The 23,667-nt window shown below is 25.1% G+C and overlaps 1 protein-coding gene and 1 long non-coding RNA gene across 21 annotated transcripts in view; one reads left to right on the top strand and one right to left on the bottom strand.

Moving 5' to 3' along the window:
- LOC108004431 (kazrin) overlaps positions 1 to 21,937 on the bottom strand; it is a 166,854-nt gene extending 144,917 nt beyond the window's left edge. For 17 of the 20 annotated variants that reach the window (XR_009832722.1, XR_009832723.1, XR_009832724.1 and 14 more), the window contains exon 1: positions 7,628 to 8,960. Coding sequence is in view for 14 of the 20 variants with exons in the window: in XM_062085215.1 (XP_061941199.1) it covers positions 7,628 to 7,874 (247 nt within the window). In the remaining 6 variants the exon portion in view is untranslated. Of the gene's footprint in view, positions 1 to 7,627; positions 8,961 to 10,527; positions 10,667 to 21,531 lie in introns of those variants that run through there. The other 3 variants (XM_062085226.1, XM_062085230.1, XM_062085228.1) reach the window with 2 other exon arrangements.
- LOC133667331 (uncharacterized) lies at positions 4,772 to 9,214 on the top strand. The gene is made up of 2 exons (XR_009832727.1): positions 4,772 to 4,858; positions 7,513 to 9,214. It is a non-coding gene; the product is annotated as an uncharacterized LOC133667331 (long non-coding RNA).
- Positions 21,938 to 23,667: the final 1,730 nt, after the last annotated feature.

Here is a 23,667-nt window from a genome sequence, read left to right as displayed (position 1 = left end):
GTAAACGCGGCCCAGGGGGTGAAGAAACTGTTCAATCTGTCGGCGACCCCGTAATTATCGAAGGGTTCCGTGTTGAGGGTGGAATCGAGTATCGGTATGGGTTAAAAGTAAATTGAAACCGTGGATTAAAATTTTTTTACTTAACTGTGTTTGTTATACTTTGTTACACGAACGTATTTATTTTAAAACAGTGAGGAGTAAAAATGGGATTTTATTTTTTTCATAATTAATGAATGAAATGATTTTTGTAAATACTCTTTTTGTAAATAATGATAAGATGAGTATTAATAGAAGAAATCTTTTTTTTCCCTTATCTATATGTTATAATATATGCTATATTTTATTATAGAAAAATAACGAAAATTAAATCTCTGATTTTTTTCAAAATATTCTTCTTCTTTTCTGAAATAGAAATCATTCGATAAACGGATAATTAGAAACTTTATCATTTCGTAAGCATAATTAGAAGAATGAATAAATAAGTGAAAATAAAGAAATAAAAGCGGAACATTTCACAAACAAGCTATTGAATTTCGATGACCAAGAAATCAACTACTTTTCACCACACAGAGCCAATTGAGTATCAAGCCGTAAATTCACCTCTGGCCAAGTTTAAAAAGCATTCTGCGCCATTGGCACGATTCTCAATGAGGAAAGCTGCGTTTCTCCGAAATGATCGGTCCGCGAATCGTTAATTGGATAGACCAGAGAATAGCCCGAGAGAACTCTTGATCCAACTTTGGAGAGATCGTTCGATAGGAAAAAGCAGACCGGTTTTATGATTCGAGGAAGGGACAAGAATTGTCTGAAGAACACTGTCAAATAATTGTTTATGGAAAATATCGCGACACGATCGAATAAAATCAATTATCTCTTCATTGTCGCTTCGAAAAATAAAGATACATTCTTTTCTGTTATAAAAATATTTTTGAGTTTTTTTTACGTACGTTATTTGTCATTACTATTTGGAAAATTATCGAAATGCAAAGATAAATATTTTATCTTTAAATTGATTGAAGTGACGTAAATATTGAATTTAGAATTCAAGAATTATTACTTTAATTCAAAATTTTTTTATTGCTTCGATCAAAAAATTGAAAGAAAAAAAAAACGAAAGTTGAAAATTATAAACATCTTGTAGTTTTCAAATTTTTTTGTTTTGAGAAATAGAACAATTCAGAGATTTAAAAAAATCTCATAACTCATAATTTAATGAAAGTAAGAAAAATGTATAAATATATTTTCAATAATTGAAAAGTAATTCTGAAATTCATTTGTATAATTATTTTTCTTGCTATAAAATAAATGCAATTATAACATTTATATAATTTTTTTTTGAACATTAATTCACTGTTTCAATCAATTTTAATTCCATTCTAATTCTTAACCTTTTCAAAATCACAAAATACTTTTAATTTTAAATTTACAGAAAATCAAAATCATTAAGAATACAAATCTAATAACGATAAAGATATGCATAATATTTCAACTTTGATTAAAAATTATACAAAATTCTAACTAGAAAATTCTTTCAAAACTAGATATTACAAAATATATAAACATATTCTATTTATTAAAAAAAAAAACCACATCTTCATCATTATTAAGATTTAAACGCAATGATTAAAAACAGAGAAAAAAGACTCTAAAAAAAAAAATTCCAGACTCCACAAAAATTCCGGATATTATTTCATTCTCCCATCCATCCAAACTCCTATTACGTAATCTCGTTCCTCGTTAAGGGGTTCAAGGGGGGGAAAAATTGCAACTTTTCGCAACCCTCAAACCGTGCAGCCTCCATCGCCCCCGTGACAAGAAAATATTTTCTCTATCCGGCTTGTAAACACCGAGCAAGATTAAACCGTGGCTCTCTCTGTTCAAGGGTAACTTTTGGAGGATTGTTGGCACGGTAGAGAGGACGACGACGAGTGAATCAATGGAGGTTGATTGGCCTGGTCGACCTTCCACGAGGTCGGAGGTTGGCCGATTACATGGTCCATCGTATAACTACAGACCACAATGACACCCGTGATTTTCGACTTGAACGAAGGGTGCACGTGCGTGGTGGCCGGCTTTTTCAAGGGCCGAAAAGCCCTTTATATATATATACCACGAATCTCTGTGTGTGCACAATGCATTGCGATAAAATCTCGCATTGGAACAACCCCTCGACAAGGGAATGCTAATTCGTTTTGTAACGAAGAATTCGGTTCAGGTGTACGCGCACCTCATTCGATTACAGTTCGTTGCTATCATTGAATTTGTGGGGATTCAATCTGCCAGCCTTTCCACCATATACGGATTCCTGATTCATCTGTTCCGGTATTTCTATCACCCCGTGTCTATCTCGTAAAATTTTTTCTCTTGATGTTGTTAGAGTTGAAGTTAGTTCTTAGATTATTTTTTTATATAGACTTTTATTTTAAAAGATACATATGTTATTTGCGATATTTTTATTTTTTTCTTTTTTTTTTAAGTGTTATTTTTCAATTATGGTAAAATTATTAGATTGTCATCCTCATTGTGAAAAGAAGTTGTTCTTATTCTTTTTTTAATTTCGGCTAGTTTTGTACAATCTGGACACGAAATACACAATCGATGGTCTAAATTTTTATATATCGCTATAAAATAATATTTTTATGAGCTATAAAACGATTTTATACTTTTCTTTTCTGGATCGATTCGTTTATTGCACTTACGAGTGCAATCTTGGAAAAATATTTGTAGCACACGAAAATATATAAAAGGTGTAAAACTATAGTTGCATGATTTCTATCTTTAAAACTTTAATTCCTTTTTTCATCGTTTATTTTTTATCGTTCTATTTTTAAAAATTATTATTATTTTTAAAATTATTTAATTCTTAATTATTGTTTTTTTAATGGAATAACATAATTTGAATGAAAAGAAATTCCACTTTTTGAAAAATAAAAAGTCATTAACTTGCATATTTTGATGAAAAATAATGTATTTTGTAAAGGAATTCAGTTGTTATCGACAAAAATAACAAGAATTAATGTTAATTAACTGAATTATTTTTTGTAAAATCACACAATCTCTTTCAATTTAACTTAAAACTCATCAAAATTATTACCTAATCTAATAATCTTTACTTACATTTCAATTTAAATAATCTTATTATCACATCAAAAATTAACAAATAAAATTTTATACAACGACAATTTTCATCGAATAAAATCAAATATTTCAAAATGAGCTTACCGAATATAACTTCAATAAATTGATTAACTCGAGAATTGCGTTGAAAAATTTTTTCGCGAAATAAGACCAAATTTCGAAAATGGACGGTGCAAACCTCGAATGAATTATTAACATCCCAACAAGGATCGTATTATTAAAAATTTCAATACGGTTATCGTACCTACGAGACCAATATCCCATTTTGATCTAACGATGTAATATATGTACATACACGATGTTTTAGCTGAAACTAAGTACCTCAACGCTCGTTACCACATGCTTCGTGGTAATAGATGACCGCTCGTTTTGTGGTAACCCATTAAACTCTACACGATAATGAAATCACTTCCCGCTGCATCGTATCGTATCAAACAGAAGAATGTATAAGTGTTCGGTGTAGATAAAAAGATATATTATATTAACAAGAAATATCGAGCAATATAATTTATATTAATGTGTTTTATACGTTTCCTTGATAAATCGTATAATACGTGGAGAGGCAGAGAAAGGAAGAATGATAGGAATTCTTCTTCAGAATCGAGCAAAGGCACGATTTGTATAGTTCAATTCTTGACAGTGACCTAATTTAGACACGATATATCGATTCTCAATATGGGTTCCATCTTCAAGCTACAAATAGCTTTTGCAATTCAATGATGTTAGTTTATCGGGAAACGCGTATTTTATTAACACCATATAATTAATTTGAAAGTTTATATACTCGTTTATCTATTTATACTTTAAATATATCGTATAATATTAAATTATCCTATTTTATTAGGCAATGAAAACTGTTAATGAAACTGTTAACTGTTTGTTAAGCTTAAATTTTTCACATTAATAATAAATTGTTTATTACTATAATTTCATCGTTATAACTGTTACTAATTTTTGTATTTGATGAAATAAATTTTATAATTAATGAAACAGTACTCAAGTCGAGTTATTCATTTCGAGCTTCAAGTTAATATCTATTAAATATTATTTCGCATTACTTAAATATTAAATTTTTAATGGTTTTTTTCACATTTGTGAAATCAGCTATTTCATATCCGATAATTCAACAACCGTAGAACATTAATTAAAAAAATTAACTTATGATTCTAATTATGATTCAATTAATATAAAAACATATTCAGAATCTACTTTTCAATTACATTTTAAACGCATAATATTACACGATAATGAATTAATCCAATTCTTAATCATTTATTTTACAAACATTCCAATTCTGACTAATCAATTAACGAAATTACGTTAAAATTGCATTAAAAATTACCTTATTCCATATTCAAATATCTTTGCAATTCTTTTTAAAAAGATTAAATATATTAATTGGATTATTATAAGAGGAAATTCGTGGAATAAAAAGGGGGCACGCGCCGATAAAATTTTATGGCAGAAAATTTCACGTTTAGAATTACAGAAGACCGCTTATTCTTGTTCGTGGAATTACACGGAAGAGTGAAAGCGGTTTTGAACGATGAATTTCAAGACGTGTAACGTAAAACCGTGAAAAATTCATCCGTGCGGGCAGTGGCCACTTTCCACACACCGGAAACCTTTCATTGCCGACAATTCAGACAATTCGTCGGTGACAGGTCGGATTTGTTGCGGACCGTTTATAATTCCTGGTGTTAGCGCACAATTTGGTGACGTAATTGAATTTTCATATTATCATTATCATGCGTCACGTGACGCTCGCTTTCCGATTTAGATGACCCAAAAAATTCGCTTTAACCGATTATTCCTATCGGGTTCAAGTGAAACTTCGTTATAACATAACCTAACCTATATTTTGAAATAAATAAACGACACGAGCGTCTAATGAAATAAGGAAACATATTTGTTGTCATTAAATTTAAGAGTTTAGATTCAAAAAATTGTCCTGATCGATCGTTCCTATGGAGTTCAAGCGAAATGATGTTATAAAATAATTTAAAATATAATTATAAAATAACCTGTATTTTAAATCTAACCTAACCTATATCGTGACTCTTGAAAAGAAGAGAATTTTGTTAAATTTAAACTATTTTATTTTTTTTGACAATTTGGAAATTTTGCTTTGAAATTTTTTTCTGTAATAAGAATATAATTTGTTATTTTTAAGTTTCTTTATTTATATTTATTTATCATTAAGAAAAAATCTGAGAAGAATTATTTAATTGTTCTTATTATATTTAACAATGGAATTGGCATTTTATTATATATAGGTTTTGAATAAGCATCGATGATTAAAATTACATTAATAGATATGATGAAAATAATTAGATATGTATAATTACGTTTCTATTTTCATGAAAGTTAATATTGATTCTGTCAAGAACACTTGAATATTTTAAATTACAAAAACAAATAATCTGAAACTTATTAATTTGACTAGTTAATTGTAATAATAATGTTAATTATACTATATTTTCTACTTTTCTCTCTATTATAATTTATTATACAAATTTTTCATAAAGAACTATAAAAAAAAAAATATGAAATTCCATTAATGATTTTTAAAAATTTTTGCATTCTAAAGCGTTCTTTCGTAATTATGGATTAATATTATTAATAAAATTTTGTAAAATTTCACAAATTACAAGTTATTTAATTATTCCACTTAATATAAAATTATAGAAACTATAAAAAACTATGATCCATAATGTTTGATGTGTTAAATTATGAAATGAAATTGTACTCTTTAGAGAATACGTATTATTTTTCATAGAAATTTAAAATTTAAAATAACGTTTTTTCATCCTTTTAATATTTTCATATTTTGCTCCAATCTAGTAACCCTATCCGTTTCCATTTCCATGAAATTATTATACTTCCGTGAACGATTCCGATGTAAATATTCATATTGAAATACAGAGATATTTTATTTTGACTGTTAACGTTGATATTTTTGATAGAAGAATAAATATAGTAATATAAATAACAGCAATAAATAAATTCTGTATAAAGGATATACACACATAATATGAAACATATTATAGAGAAAATAAAACATTCCGATAATGGAATATTCGGGTGATAAAGAGTTCGAATAATGGATGTTGTAATGATATTTGAGATCTGATTTTATGTTTGTTTTTCGTGTAACTCGAAATATTACGTTTCGCTTTTCCTCTAACAAAAACATTTATACTGTTATTAATACGAAATGAAGCTTATTACAAAGCCTTATCTTATCACAAAAACTATATACGATGCAATGATAATTAGCTGATAAAAAATAAAACATTTTAAACATTTAAAGATTACATATTTGAGTGATGTATCATGTGCAAAAAAACAAAAAGAAACAGAATTTGATGAAACTTTAAAATATAATGAAAAAAAAACACATTTAAATAGTCAGCGATGAAATTATTAGATTCTACAAACAATAATTAAATGTTGTAAACTAATAATTAAATGTTTTATTAAATATTATTCGTTTGTATCAATTTAAAATTAGTTAAATATTGAATAATAGTTATAAATAAATTATTATTGTATTACTATTATATTTATTCCATTGTACTTTTCTCTTACAAATTCTAATTGCAATAATTTTATCTTCTGTCTTAATCTTATTTTTTAACAGATAGAATACACAAAGTATGTACAAAAATTGTAAAATGTTTTCTTATATTAACAATATTACAACAATTTTTTCTATTGGGCCAAATCGTGTAATTAATAATGTTCTTCGTTGTTAATTCAAATTTTATATCCAGCAAATTTTAAAAAATTAAGACAAAATTAAAATGAAAATAATACAATATTCATAATATATATTTAGCATTTCTAAAAATCTTTTAATCAATTCATTTATTTTTTCAAAAGATTGTGTAAAACATTCTGTTTTAACAGTTAAAAACTAAAGTATTCACTAAAATTATCGCCGCACATAAACTATGAATCGTGTAATCGTAAAATTTGAAGTAATAATAGGGAACACTATCAGTAACACGGCCTAATAGAAAAGAATAGCTAGAATATTACCGATATCGGAAAACAAAAAACATTCTACAAACTTTTTGTCTCGTATCTCGTATTCTCTTTCCTACTCAAATTCTTTCTCATAAAACAAAACATTTTAGCCAACGTATCGTTTAACCCTTTTCTTAACAAACAAGACGACATGAACATTAATTCAATAATATTACAATACGATTGAATCTAATTTTCAAAATCCACATAAAAATTATTTAGAGGCAAAATGTCCTATTACTCTTATTACATTTCAGGAACATCGTAAGACATGAAAAATTCAATTCATTCAAGTAAAATAAAATAACACCACTGAAAACAGATATTAATTTTTTTTTCTAGAATAATTTCAACTCAAACGCATCCCTTAAAAATGTTTTGATCGTGGAATCCTCGATATGCCGGCACAAGTAACGCGGCATAAAAAAAAAATGGAACAAACGGATGACACACTCACCGAGGCTGAGCAGATTGTAGCAAAGGCGACACAATAGCCATCGACACCACAGGAAAACCCTCGGTCTGCCGCGTTTCGACGCGACCACGGTCATTGTTTCGCGCTCGCGTTGTTTTTTACTCGGGGATAGTTCCGCCTTAAAGTATATCCTATGCCTGATCCACGCATAGAAGAACTGAACGTACTGAAATGGCCCACATATTAAACAGCGGCATATTGCCTGGCCTGATGCATAATGTTGAACCATTGGGAGAGAGCGGTGTAAAGAGAAAAGGAGGAAGAGCGTGTGCACGACGCGGAGGAACAGGGATGGAAGAACGAAGGAACGAGCCCGTATGATTCCCCTACTTGCGAACGAATGAATGACGCCATTCGTTAAATTGCGACTAAGATCCGGATGTGTCGAATATCGAGTGTTTGTCAAGGCTTTGGGAAACGTTGGAATATTTCACCCCCTCGTTGTTCGCGGATAAGGCAAAAGTAGTGTCTCGTTAAGTGTCGCGACGATTCCATTACGAGTAGGATAGATACAACGAGTCTATATGTGAAAATATGTGAATACATGTTTCGTAGAAGGATTTCGAGAGATGTACGTGTGTGTGTGTGTATGCGTGTGTGCAGAAATGGAATTTTGAAACGGATAGATGGAAGTAAATATTTTTGTCACGAAGTGTTTTTTAAACTTTTAGTTGGTAAAACTTTTAAATGATAATTACGAATATATATTTTAAATTAATGGAATGATTAGTATTTTAGCAATTTAGAGTATCTTATTAAAATAGGAGAAAATAGTATTTCAAATTAATTTAATTTAAAGAATGCTATGCCAACAGGAAATAGCAACATAGAACACACACAGAATGGAAAAAAAGACCAGAGCAAACATCGCGTGACTTGTCATTATAAGTTTATGACGCGGTAATTCTCTTTGGGAGCATGCACTTTATAGAACGTATTATCGTACTAATATCCTTGTCTTGAAAAGCAAAAGAAAAAAAAAAAAAACTCGAATTCATAAGAATCCTCCGCGTGTTGAAGAAACTCGCAAAAATTTCGCGGCCTCCATTCGAGAAATAGAAAGCAATACAGTCTCACTTACGATCGTTTTTATTTGAATTGGAAATAATTTTCTGTTGAAGAAAAATTCTCCGATTTATAGATCGTTCTTAATTTCTTCCAAGATTAATGCTGTTACAAGAGAAACGTTATTATACGGTATATAACGAGAATTATAATTTTTATTTTCTCTGGTATATATTTGCAGAATAAGTCGTACAATTTTTTTTTGTTGAAATGGTGAAAAAATAATAAATGATAAATTATGATTAAAAAAAGAAATGATTCTAATTGTGATATAATGTAAAAAGAATTCAATTTATATATTTCGTAAAATGGACTTTTAAAAATAAGTAAGATATTCTTTTAATAATCTCTATCAATGAGATCTTAATAAATTAAATTTTCAAAAATATATATAATTGACAAATCCATGAAGTTTTGTAAAAAATTAAATGAAGAATATCACGATATTTTTTTGACGAAACTATATATTTAATTTTAAATAAAGATATTTTTTTAACAACACGATTGACAGCATATTAATATTGAATATTAATCCTTTGAAATTTATAATAATATTTTTGAATTTCATATTCACGTAATTATTTTTCGAATAAAATAGAAATTTCAAAAAATAATTTTTAAAAATATTTTACATTTTTTTCCAATATATAAGGAAGATTTCATCTTGAAGACTCAATCGATTATTCTATCGTAAAAATCATTTACTATCTGTTTCTCATCTTCGTTTGAAAGCAATAAACGAAAAGTTTAATAGTTTGATCCAAAACTTGGATGAAAAAATCGATATTTAATAAGAATATTTTTAATATCAGTTTCAATGCTATTTCAGATAGTATATAATGATTATGACTAGATGGCTAATGCGTGTTTGAAACACGATATTACCGGAAGACATTTTATGCCAGATCGAACAAGTAATACTAGACTTGTGGTCTCACCGCGGATCTAAGGAAAAATTCTAAGTCAAAGATTGATTGATCCTTGTTCAGTTTTCACTAATGCAGAATCGTTAATTTCAAGCGAAAAATTAAAATAGTTTCTTCGTCGATTTTGAACCAATATTTCTAACATCAGATTCTTTCCATCTACAAAAATATTTTACTTTCTTTTTTTTAAAAAAATCAAAATTTTTATTTTTTTGTATTAGATGTTAATTATATAATCCTTATCCTCGTGATTTTAATATGTTTAATATATTTCTCGAAATTATTTAACCCTTTTAAGACAGATATTTCTTTTTAACAACGAATATTATGATAGTACAAAAAAAAATTTTAATATACAATGCATGTATGCAAGTAAATAGCCGAATTTCAAAAATGGCCAATTTAAAAAATAAAAATAATTAATATTCTTTTAACATTTTTTAAATTTTCTTAACTGCAAGAATTATAAATTTATTCATAATCTGTACAAGAATATATGTATATTTCTAATATTTCTAGCATGCAGATGACTAACAACTTAAAACTAATTTTGAGATGGATATTAATAATAAAATTTAAATAATTTATCATGAATTTGAATTGATAAATTAATAATTTATAATAATTAAAAAAAAATTAAATTTTAAGTTAAATTTTTAAAACTAAAAAACTATTAAATTTATATTATCTTAGAATGTTAGAAAAATTATAACAATTTTCTGATCCTTAAAAAAAACTCATTTTGTCGTTCTATTAATCTCTATTAAAAGGGTTAAAATTACCGGGCATTATAATTACATCTTTCCGGTTCAAATCAAATCATATTATTAGTGAAATATTAAGATATCTAACATTATTAGACAGATGATAGAACGTCCTTAAGATACTTACCTAGTTATTATTTCGCAGAGCACAAAAATGTGATGATTACTTCAGATGATTTCTACACGTTGCGATGAGTTCACAACCGCGAAATAAGACACTCTGGTACACAACTACACTGCCCACCGACTTCAGAAGTGGTTTCTTCCTGGATAAAAATGCATTGTTAGTACAAAGTGTATCAGAATTCATCTTCGATATTATACAAAATATTAAAAAGATTTATATAGATATTAGAAGAAACGACAATGTTTTGCTTTTACGAATCTTTTATTTAATATTAATATTTTTTTTATTAAATATTGTGTATAAAAGAGTTGAAAGTGATTATAAAAATTTATATTTAATTAGAATTAAAACTGATTAAATATAATTTTTGAAAAATCATAATTAATTTAAAACATAAATAATTTAAATAATTAATTTTGATAAAATTGATTTAGTTTGCTTTCTATGTAACTCGTATTGACATTTTTGTGAATAAAATTATCATAAGTTTTATTTCATCTTTTTTTATTTCTTCATTTTGTTATTTTATGTTATTCTTAACACGGAAAATATCAAGTTTTCGTATCTATCCACAACACGAATAATTACATTTCTATTCTAATAAAAGTCAATTAATATTAATTATATAAGTTATAAATTATAATTTCTTAAAATTAACGAAATATTTTATCAAATTATCTAACATTTCTCAATATTATATTGTGACCAAAATTTTTATTTAAAATAATAATTAAATTTATTCGTAATATTTATATCTCTCGTGCAAAATATGAAAAGAAAAATATATACTTTCAAAATAAAACAAATTCTATTTATTCAAAATACAATAGGATAATTTTCTATTGTATCTTATTAATTTTTCACTACATCAATTTATTTACAACCATTCATCATCATTAGCTTCCAAGCTTTCAAATTTAAAAATTATCATCAATTAAAACTCTTCCTCCTCGCGAGCGAGAAAAAAAATTCTGCTCATAAAGAATCAACGAAATTAAAAAAAACACTCGAGGACCACTCGAGGGAACGATCGCTCCAATTTTTTCCTTCCAGGTGAAGCAATTTAACCGTACACGTTACAAACGAGGAAGGGTCGTTGCACTATTAACTCGGTACGCCTTAGTTTTGTCTAGATACTCGGCTTCTTGACCCTACTTTGCATCACGTGCCAACCGGGATCGGGTACCATTTATCCACTCCAACCGGTTGCCGATGCTGTAATTCAAACCGCTTCGAGGGTTGCCATTGTTAGAGAACAGAGACATCAGTGTTGCCTTTGAAGTTAGCGTAAATAATAAACGTTTTACTAGGAACTAAAATTACTCTTTGTCTATCACCAGAGATGGAGATTCTCTCTGTATAATTTATACGTTCTACGATTGGTCGAACGATTGAAAATTATCGTGGAGATACAAACTCAAGGAGTGATTACACGATTACCTATTTATAAGTGGTGCAAGAAATATGGGCGGGAGATTGGTTTAAATGTCAATTAGTAGTACCGATTGATTTAATAACAAACAATTATTGTTAGGGTCTGTATGCTGGCAACGTTCTACTTATCGGTAGGGAATGGATTCTGATTCTAATTCTGATTTAAGTCTTTCTAAGTTTTTACATATTCTCAACGTGTTTTTAGAAATTGGATATATATGTTTGATATATTCGGATTGAATCTTGAGGCGAAAACAAATATTAAAGTTAGTATTACGGTTGAGACTTATATATTATTTAAGTTATATAATTGAAGTTAAATGAAAATGGAAGAATAGAGAATAACTCTAAATTAAGGATTTAAATTTAATTGTAATTTCTGTTTTGATCTCTAAAATTTACTCTCCAAAAATAAATATATTAATATCCTCATAAATATTCCTATAAATATATAATTTTGTTTTTTATATGTTTGACTGTTTTAATGTATGCTTCTTATTTTAAAATGCTATATTATTATGTTATATTATTATTATGCATAGTTATATTTTTATTAAAATCCTTTTTGTGTTATAAGAGTATTAATATTTCATTTATATATGAATTTGTTAAGGAATAAGCAGTATAATCAGGCTGTTAATTTATTGCAACGATAATATAACAAAAATTATAATTATAAGAAAGATAAGATAAGATAAATTCCAGTTTAAAATTTAAAATATTTATGTTTAATTTTTCTAATAATAACATATCGCATTAAAATTAAATTAAAAATTTAATATTTGAAAATTCATTTGAATAATAATCTCGAATAATATTTTTAAAATTATTATTAGAAATGCACAATAAATGCATTGTAAAAAATTAACCTAATCTTTTTAATTCTTTCCATTATATTTAATTCTTCCAATTTAATTAATAACAATTCATATTCATATTATATGAAAGAGTTTCACAATTTTAATTTAACTCTAAAATTTATAACAATGTATCACATATTACAAATAAAAGATTAAAAAACGTAATAGACAAACTATTAAAATTTTATTCATACAAAAGAAGTTACACTATGCATTATTTATTTGCAAAAATTAATTTACAAGTTAAACAAATTATTCTAGAACCAACATAATAGTTTCATACATATTGTTCATTTAAATATGCAACACACGTATACTATGCATGCATAAAAATCCACGATCCGCTAAATAAATTTTCGAAATTTGCAACTACGTGTATTTCAAAATTAAAAACTAACTCGACGACCAAAGTATTTTAAATGCCTACACAAATAAGTACAACGAATAAATATCTTACTTAAGTAAATCGTTTGTAAAATTTATAACTTTAACGTCAAACTTGATCCTACCACTATTCTCACCAGAACTTTTGAGAAAAGATTTTCTACCCCAGACAAGACTATATATACGAAAGTCTAAATGCACCTGAGAATTATATCTTACATATTTTCCTGCATTCAACGACCCTTTTTTTTTTATCAGAACACGTGGGAAAAGGGGATGAAAGATCGGGTGGCATTTATCCGTTCCATCCATTCGCAACGTCGTAATTCAAGCCTCAGTGTGGAGGGTAACCATTGTCAACGGAGAAAGATATCAGTGACAGTGAGTTTAGGTACTTAGTAGCAAGCCTATCAAAAGGGCGAAGCCATTCCGAGCCATACGGTGATACGTATTGTCCGTAAACGTGCCTTTTGTACTTCAATTGAACCACGAATGGATCATCTGCGTCAAGGTACGACGCATTCCAAACCTTTTCTTTTGTTTACCAGGACGAGCAGGAAGAGGTGGATATATATAGATACAAATTCTCGACTTTTTGCATGCTTGTTTTCTATATTGATACAAGCAGATGATGAACATTAATACAAATTTTGTGTCTAATTTATTTTTTTTTGGGAGGAGGTTTCTTCATCTCGATGAAGGAATTCTATTCTTTGGTTCGAATAACGATGTTTTTGAAATTGTAATGAAAATGAAGTAATTAAAAATTAATATTGGAAAGTTTTGTTGATCGAACGTTGGGTTATTTAAGGAGATTATAATTTAACGAGATAATATATATATTTATTACAAAAATGTAGTCTTTTCAATGAAAAAGAATTTTCAATGAGAAATCAATGAAATACAAGTTTAATCTATTCTTTACCACACTATTGCTTATTTAATCTTTTAATTTTGATAATAAAAAGATTTCAATGAAGAAAAATTGAAAAAGATCGTATTTTTGTTGTTTTTTAACTTTTAAACATTCACAAATATATTCTTATATGTACCTATTCATATTTCTGTTAAATATAAAAACTGAAAATTTTGAAAATGAATAAAAAAGATAATTAGAATATTATTTCTCTTTCAAACGAAAAAAAATATCTCTATATATCTAGTACTTTATAGATTATAAATTTAGATCAACACATTTAATTTATGTTAAATTATATTAAATTTGTGTTAAATTTCAATTTCTCTTTATTTTGTATAAAAATAAATAAAAATATATTTTTCCATCTAATTGAAATTTGTTTTAATAATAAGTATTATAAAAATTGGAAAAAATCACTAAATTGAATATTTACTTCAATTATTTTTCATTTACTACTGCAGATTTTAACTGCGATACAGTTCATGAATAAAATTTTATTATACATATATTCTTTCCTTTATTTAATTGAGAAACCTGATCAATTAATACAAAATAATAATAATAGTATATAATGTTATGATTAACATTATATCATAACAAGGAACATAAAAGGTAGCAAGGAATCATATTTTTAATATTTCTAATTAAAAAAATAATACGGAAACATTAAAAAATATAAAGATGAAAAAAGAATGAATAAAATAAATATAAATGTAATGACAAAATTAAAATCATAATATTTCTTATGTTAAAAATATATTATTTAGTATCTAAAAACACATGATATTCATAAATTGAAATATGCCAATTGTTTTGATCTTTAATGAATTTTTTTGAAATGAAATATGAAATAAGTTATTGTTTTATTATCTGAATTCTCATATCTCCCTATTAATATGAAAGATTCTACTGTATTGATATTCGTTTCGTAACAAGTTAGATATTGGTTCTTCCTTATTTTCTTTCTCTTTCTTTTATTTATTTTTTTTTTTTAGCACGTAACGCAAGAGAATTATTTTCTTTTTCACTTTTAATTTGAAAAAAAAGTACAATGAATCAGTAATATTTTCTAAATTACAACAAACATGAAAATATTTTTCATAACAATTCATAACAATTCATAATATTTTTTTTTATTCGAAATACATGAGAATCATTTTCTTTTTCTATTTTTTTTTTTTTTAAAGATAGAATGAAAAATGTCAGTAATATTTTCTCAAATGAAAATGTTCTTCATGTTTTCCTACATACATCATGGAGTAATTTTTCATTCGAATAAAATGGAATAAACGAGAATAGTATTTTTGAAAATATAACAAAATTGAAAATATTTTTCGATAATAATTTAATAACTCGGAATTTATTTTTGTTTTAATGTACAATATAAAGAAATCATTTTTCACTTTTTCTTTCATTAGAATAAAATAAACGTACGAATATTTTATAAACTAATACAATTGAAATCATTTTTCATAGCAATATTTTTTGTCTTTTCAATAAAAGAAAATTTCTATTCAAGTAAAATGAACAAGTGATATCTTTCAATTCTCTCTTTCTGTTCTAAATTTAAAAATATTTATTTTTCGAGGTATATAAATAGAAGTATAACTCTTTGAATTTATAAAAACAATAAAAATTAACTTTTAAAATTATAAATATTGAAAGATTTATTTAAATATCTATATTCGACGCAAAGAGGGTGTAAAAAGAATTATTTGACATAAATTACTTGGGGAAAATTTAATTTCAAGAAAAGGTGAATAGATACCAAATCTCTAAGTGAAATTTAATATTCAGTTGTAGACACACGTCTACTGTGGTAAGAACGTATAAAAATACACATGATACGAAATCGTGCGTTTTCAGGCCGCACATTCTGACCTTTCTAAATATAATTCTCATCGATAAAAGTGAATTTTAACTTACTTGAAATTAATTTCGATAAATAATGTAACATGATTATATAACATAAATTGAATAAAATAGAAACATCTTTCACGATGGCTCAAATAAACGTAAAAAAAGTGGCATCGTCCTGTAACAAAATCCCGAATTGAATGAGTATAATACTGAAAGTATCGACAATATTTTTTCAGACAATATATTCTGAGATGAAAAATAAACTTGAAATCAAAATGACTTTGTAAATTTAATGGAAGAGGAATCAAATCATGAATAAATTTATTAATTGTTTGAATATCCTTTTCTCAAACAAAATTATTTATTTGTAGTTCTTTTTTAAATATTATGTATTTAATCAAAATAATTTGTCATTACTTATTGATATGTTATAGATATTTAGTCTTATAAAAATGATCAAATTCAGAATTCAATAAATCTTTACATGCAACATTTACAATTTTAAAACAATTTATCAATTACAAAATCTAAATATAATAGAAAAAAATATAATAATATAATTTTTCTAATATTATTCTTTTTTCATTCACATTCTATTTTCAAATCATTAAAATATAATTGTTAAATAAAATAATAAATGTTTATCAAAAATAGATTTTGAGTTGTTTCACTCTTTTGTTGATATATATATTGTTAATAATTTTGAAATGCTTAATACTTTTGATCAACAGTATAAAGCAAACATAAATGTAGCATTAACCCATTAAACTCTAACTCAAAAGACATTTCACCAGATATACCAATTTAATGTCTTACTACTCTCTTTTCTCATTCCCTTCAATTTACTTCATACAGAGTGTTAAAATTTTACACACTCGTATAACAGTAATAAAGATACAACTATAAAAAGGATGTTTCGACTTTATTTATTTTTCTTTTTTTATACACTCGCATAAAGGTAATAAAAATACAACTATATAAAAGAAAATTTTTTCCTCATTCTTTTCCATTTTTTGCGCAACACTTTTCTCTATGCGCAATTACATTAAACGAGTCATAAAATAACAAAAAAAAATAGAAATCTATCGTGCCCATCGTACTCGTGATAACGAAATTAGTCGATTACCAGCAATTTGACGGTCTGTTATCTTTAACTTGTTACCTTTATTTCTTTTCCACGTGCAAAGGCACGGCTTACACTCGCCGTAACGCAAGCTTTTCAAGTCGTAATGCACGTTTTTTTGTCACGGCACATAAACGAAGATTAGATTTAGCCTCTGTCTTTCCGCAAAAACAAGGTCGATGCAAAAACAAAAGTACATATAAAGACAGAACAGCCTAACTGGTTCAAATAACAATACCTCTTGAATAAGTATTACTTTGTTCAGAACAAAGTTCAAAACCGGAAACATTATTTTATATGTTCTATAAAGTTTCAATGACTATATTATTCTATGTATATGCATCTAGAGTATACAAAATTATCCATATCCTATACAGAATAATATACATATATATATATTTATTTTCCATAGGATAATATATTCGCAAGATATTTTTCAAAAGAAGAAATTTTATTAATAATACTATAATCTATTATTGCAATATTATTAATAAATTTTATAAACAGATATACATTGAATAAATTAGCACAAAATTGTACACAATAGTTATAATTTTATAATTTGCATATTGCATAAATCGATTAATTGAAAAAAGATTGTTCATTTGATTAAAATCTTTATAAGGAATTATTTCCAAATTAAAAGTTATATTACACAAGTTACAAGTTACAAAGTTATAAAGTTAGTCAAAGTTCTAATGTATTCTCTCACGTAATAGTAATAACTTTGATAAGGAAACAAGTGAAATTCACAAGTGGATAACTTGCAATAATAATAACTTACAAGTCAGCTGATTGTTTTGTTTAGTATTATCACGAAACGATTGCGAATTGATTAATCCCTTTCCCTTAATTATCGATTTTTCTTACTACAACAACGATTAATAATCTAAACTTTTTGTAAAAATTATTCGTTTTCCAAGATTTGAGGGAATATTTTATATAATTTTATAGTTTGTAAAGTTTCAATGAATATTTATGGAATCTTTTCTTACAATAGATAGCTTAAAACTTATATATTCAATAATATTATTAATTATTGTGTAATTGAATAATATTTTTGAATCCTAGATAAAAGTAACCAAAAAAATTCTATTATTTTTTTATTTATTGAAACTTTAAAATTGGTAAATTACGATAAATTATACTTAGAATTATACTTTTATGTTCAATTAAAATGAATTCACAAAGTTTCGCAGATGAAAATTTCTTGTTCAATTCTCATTCTCTTGAGAAGCTTTCTCTTCAGATTATTAATATGTAATTCATTAAATCTGAGTAATCATCACGAGAACCAAAAATAAAGAATTAATTGAAAAAAAGATTTTCTACACTTTCCAAAATCATCGTTTTCATTTTGATCAAACATGTTGACGTTTCTTCAAAAAATTAAAAGCATTAATTTATCAAATAACGTATAAAAAAATTTTTGAAAAAATTGCAATTGATCAAAATCGTGAAGAAATAATAAAGATCGCTTTTTACAATTTTTTTATCTAAGCCTATAATCAGAAGTTAAAACAATACAATTTTGTAAATACGTCAATTATATGTCAATTATATATGTGCTTAAAATTTTATCAAAATCGACAGATGCAGAGACAGATGACAGGCAAAAAAAAAAAAAGAGGATATAAAAATGATAATCGAACGATGATTTGTAACGATTCGAACCATTTAAAGTTATTAAAAATCTTTTAAAATCTTAATCTTTATGTATCTCTTTCTTCTCGAGTGCGCGGAATAAAAATCATCATCAAACAATATCTAATATCCTCCCGAAAAAGAATCATTATCATCAAATTTCTCTCATCGAAGGAAAGCTGTCATTGATTTAGAATAGAAAAAACTTTGATCGTGTATACAACGTATGGTGTTGCACGAGAGCAATCGAGAGATGAGGACGCAGATTCTTGGGAAAGTTTATAGTGATCATGGTTAAAGATATTAAGGTCGAGCGTAAAGCAACGATGTAACTTTCCCTCGAAACCTTATATTCTCATATGGCATGAAAGCCGATCAATATCCTCAAAATAGAACGAATGAGCACACGCTTCATGTCGCGCAAATAGAAAGAGAAAGAGAGAAAGAAAGAGAAAGGGAGTGGAAAAGCAAAATTTTCCGAGCCTCTGTTCATCTAATATCGACAGAACTCCATTATAAAGGGCGAGAGTCAGGAATACATGAATAGCAATAAGAATGCAGTGCAAATTGGTATTTCGAAAATGTATCAGAAATACGCGATTTTCTCAAAAATTCAATGATCTCTATTTTTCTTCTCCATTTCTTTTTTTTTTTTATTATTATTTTAATCGTGTCAATATGAATCATATGAATTTTACTATTAGTTCTATGTAAGATGAAGGAAAATAAAGAAAAATATGTGATCTTCTTAATGATTCAATGATGCATCTTTGTGTTTCTTTCCATTACTTTTCGTCACATTAAACTCTTGAATTAGCTACACAAAAGAACGAAGAAAACATTATGTTAACTCATAAACTTGATTCAATTTGGATCGTTTTTCAAATCAAATAATTTGTATTGTCAAACAAGTTTTTTAAATTTGAAGAAAAAATTCATTAATATTTAACTTTTTTTTAAAGATAAAAAGAAAAAGTTATTATATTGTGTTAAATCAGAGATTTTATATACATATATATATATTTAAATGATTTTATTCAAGTCATTTTCAAGCTCAAATGTATTTCTAAAAAATTTTATATCTATTTCTGAAAAAGTTTATATTTTTTAAGTTTAAGAAGGATATAAAAGATTAAATCGTTATTAATGTTTAAATTTTTCTCAAAGATAAAGGAGAAATGTTAAATTTTAAATTAAATAAATTAAAAAAATTTTATGTACTTGAATAAATTTACACCGATCATTCAAACATATTAAAAATATTTGTTATTAATTTAAATTTTTCTTAAAAAGCAATAAAAGAAAATTATATGTTATACGAATTCAAAAATTTTGTTATCTTTTCAAGTTATCTCTTTGTCAAATTATCTTTAATCGAATTATATTCTTTTAAATTTGAAAAGAATACAATTTTAGTTTCAATTTATTGCTATAATTTTTCCTAAAATGTTAAAAATGTTTTTATTTTAATAAGAACAAATTTAAATTATAACAATTCAAATTGTTAAATAATTAATAAAAGTAAGGATAAAAGTAAGGATCTTAATATGAAATGATTCTCAAAACACGAAATTTATTTTATTTATATAATTTATTTGTTAATAATTAAATTAAATGAAATTATTAATATCAAAACTTGATAATTACTATTTAATTTAATTATGATAAAATAACTTAGCTAATGATTTAATATATAAATTTAAAAAAACAGAAATATTAATTTATTTTTTCAAAAGATGAAAGAAATTAAATTAATTTTTCTATAATTAAATATTCTATAATTAATCTTTTTTAATACCATTAATATTTTAACTTCTTTACAATATTATTAAATTAAATAATATCTATGGAAAATTCTTAAAATTTAAATTAATTCGAAAAATTAATTTAACAAAAATATTGTATATTATTAAAATTAATAGTAATATATGTGATGTGTATATATTAAAAATTTTTAAATTATATAATGCATTTATAAAAATTTTTTAAATTTATAAAATAAAATTCTATACAAAAACTCTTTTCGTATAGAAAACAGTATTCATCTGTGTAAAAAGAATAATGCAAATATTTTAATTAATATCACTAAATGTATTTTATTTATAAGGATATTAATAATCATATTATTTATTTCATTCATTAACAATCAGCTCATTCTAATCTCTGTTTCTCATATCAGAAATATTATAATAAAAATCACTTATTCTAAAAATAAATTCGAAAAATTAAAATATGAACTTATAATTCAAAATTATTTATTATTCATAGATTATTCAGTAAATTTAAAAAAAAACTGAGCCGAAATGCAATTTTGTATTAAATTATTGAATCATTATATTAAATTAATTGAATAAAACAATTATATATATAGATATATACATATTGATAGATGTTTCTACATGAAAATTTGATTTTCTAATTTTTTATTTTATTTTATTATTTTATTATTCATATATAATGATATTGTCATTTATTATTGTGTAATATATGAAAAATTTAATATCTAAGGATTAAAATAATAAACTATCATAAAATTTAAAAAACTATTTATTATAATAATTATGATATAATTGAAATTTATATTTAAAAAATTTATTAAATTTATAAATATAAATATAAATAATATATTATAAATATAAAAAATTATGCATATATTTCAAATCATAAACAATGCACATAATTACATGTAATTTTCACTTTACACAATTTCTTTTATATCATTAAACAATTTTTATACATTAATATAAGTTAATTTATTGCTATAATTATAAAATATTTACCTTCATATTTGACACGTTTAATTGGAATACCCTTATTTGCGCACACACCTGTTTAAATTCCCAATCGTCCGTATTCTGCGCAACAGAAACGCGCCTACACTATTCCAGAGAATCGCAAGAATTCGAGATCTCGATCTTCGACACTAACGACACAGCCGATACTACTTTACATTCAAATTACGACACTACCGATCTCGGCGCGAATCCGACTACGATTTAAACCGCGCCACTTCAACATTGTTCCATATTCAACATATTCGACCGAATAACCGAAAAAAACAACAAAAATTAAATAAGCAAAACCGAAGGAGAACGAGAACGAACGAGATAAACCGATTCAACAAAAACCACGATTCGCGACACTGACGGTTCGAGGTCGTCACGACGACTGGCGGAATCGTCGACAGAGAGCGACACGACAGCCCTCGGCCGGGTTAACGCATGCGCCCTTTACACCCTGTGCCCAACCCTATTTTTCTAAAGACCACCCTTATATTATAAATGTGTTTTTGAATATCTGCTTTCTTATTTTTCATTGCTTTAATATTGAAACATTCTTGATGCATGTCAAACATTACATAACAGAAACAATTTCTCTAATCCAACTTTTTTTTATTGTCTTTGCTTGGGGTTGCTTTGTACAATGACATATATCATTCGTGGATAGCATCACGATCGATTTAATTCGTGAGAGGCAATATCGATTAATTGAAATTCGAATCTGTATTTTGTAAAAATATGTATTAAATAATTTATGTTAGTAAATTATTTAAAAATTTATTTGAATATTTATAGAAAATATTACTTAAAGTTAATACAAACTTCATATATGTTTTTATTACTTTATTATTTATTTCATTATTTTATATGTATATACTATAATATATATTTATAAATTATAATAAATTATAATAAAGTAAATAAAAAACATAGTTACAAAAATCAATTTTATTATTTTGGTGCTATTTTATCAGTTGAGCAACATTAAAGTACATAATTTTGTTTTTTTATATTTGAATATATAAAATATATTTAAATAGTTATATTCATGTAATATTCTATAATTTTTATATTTTTCTAATATTCTATAAAATTTGTTTTCTAATTCTTATAAAATGTTACCGACAGAATTTTAATTACGATTTACCTAAAATTTGCATAAGTGAAAATTAACTGTGAATTTAAGAATTGCAATATTTTCAATAAATATAATGATTTGATTTAATCTCTCATATATAAATCTCTTAAGAATAATAAGTATCAAAATATCAAAATATTCAAAATATTCAAAATATTTACTATTCAAATACAATATATCTTCGAATAAAAAAATATCATTAACCATATAATCAATAAACTTAATAAAATATAATTATTTAATAATTAATAATATATAAATATAATTAATGAATCAATAATATTCTTATAATAAAAAGTAAAAAATAAACTTTTTTTTCTAAATTATTGCAAAATTTCTATATATCATTGTAATAACATAAAATAAAATATAATGTGATATTAAATTTAATCAAATATTTGTATTTATAAATAATAAAAAACCTAGATATTCATATTTCCATCTTTCGATCATGATGTTATCTACTTTATATTGAAATTTTATCGTTTTCATATACCAAACAATTTATAATCATGTATATATATATATATATATATATATCGCTTTACATTTATTTGTAAAGCGCGCAATGCAATAATAGAAGAATCCTTTAACATAGTAAGTAAATGCGACTTGATTACGACTTGATTATTGAATGGAATTTCAAATACAACTAATATCTCATAGAATATAATATATCTTACATAATCACAATATATCTTTTATATCTTACAAAGTCACAATCATTTTTTAAAAAATAATTATATAATTATATTAATATTTAATAATAATTATATAATAATATTTATTTAAATTTCATTAATTATAATATTATTTGAAATTAAACTATAAAAATATCAAGCATTTTTAATACATGAAATATATATATATGTAAATAATATATTATAATATAAATTAATTTCCAAATTAATAATTAATAATCATTAATCAAATAAAAAAGAAAATTGAAAATTAAATAATAAAAAGAAGATATGGAAAAATGAAAAGAATCAAACAAA

Source organism: Apis cerana, linkage group LG14 (genome assembly GCF_029169275.1).
Source record: "Apis cerana isolate GH-2021 linkage group LG14, AcerK_1.0, whole genome shotgun sequence".
In the NCBI taxonomy this organism is placed as follows: Eukaryota; Metazoa; Arthropoda; class Insecta; order Hymenoptera; family Apidae; genus Apis; species Apis cerana.
This window is presented reverse-complemented; position numbering and strand designations above follow the sequence as displayed.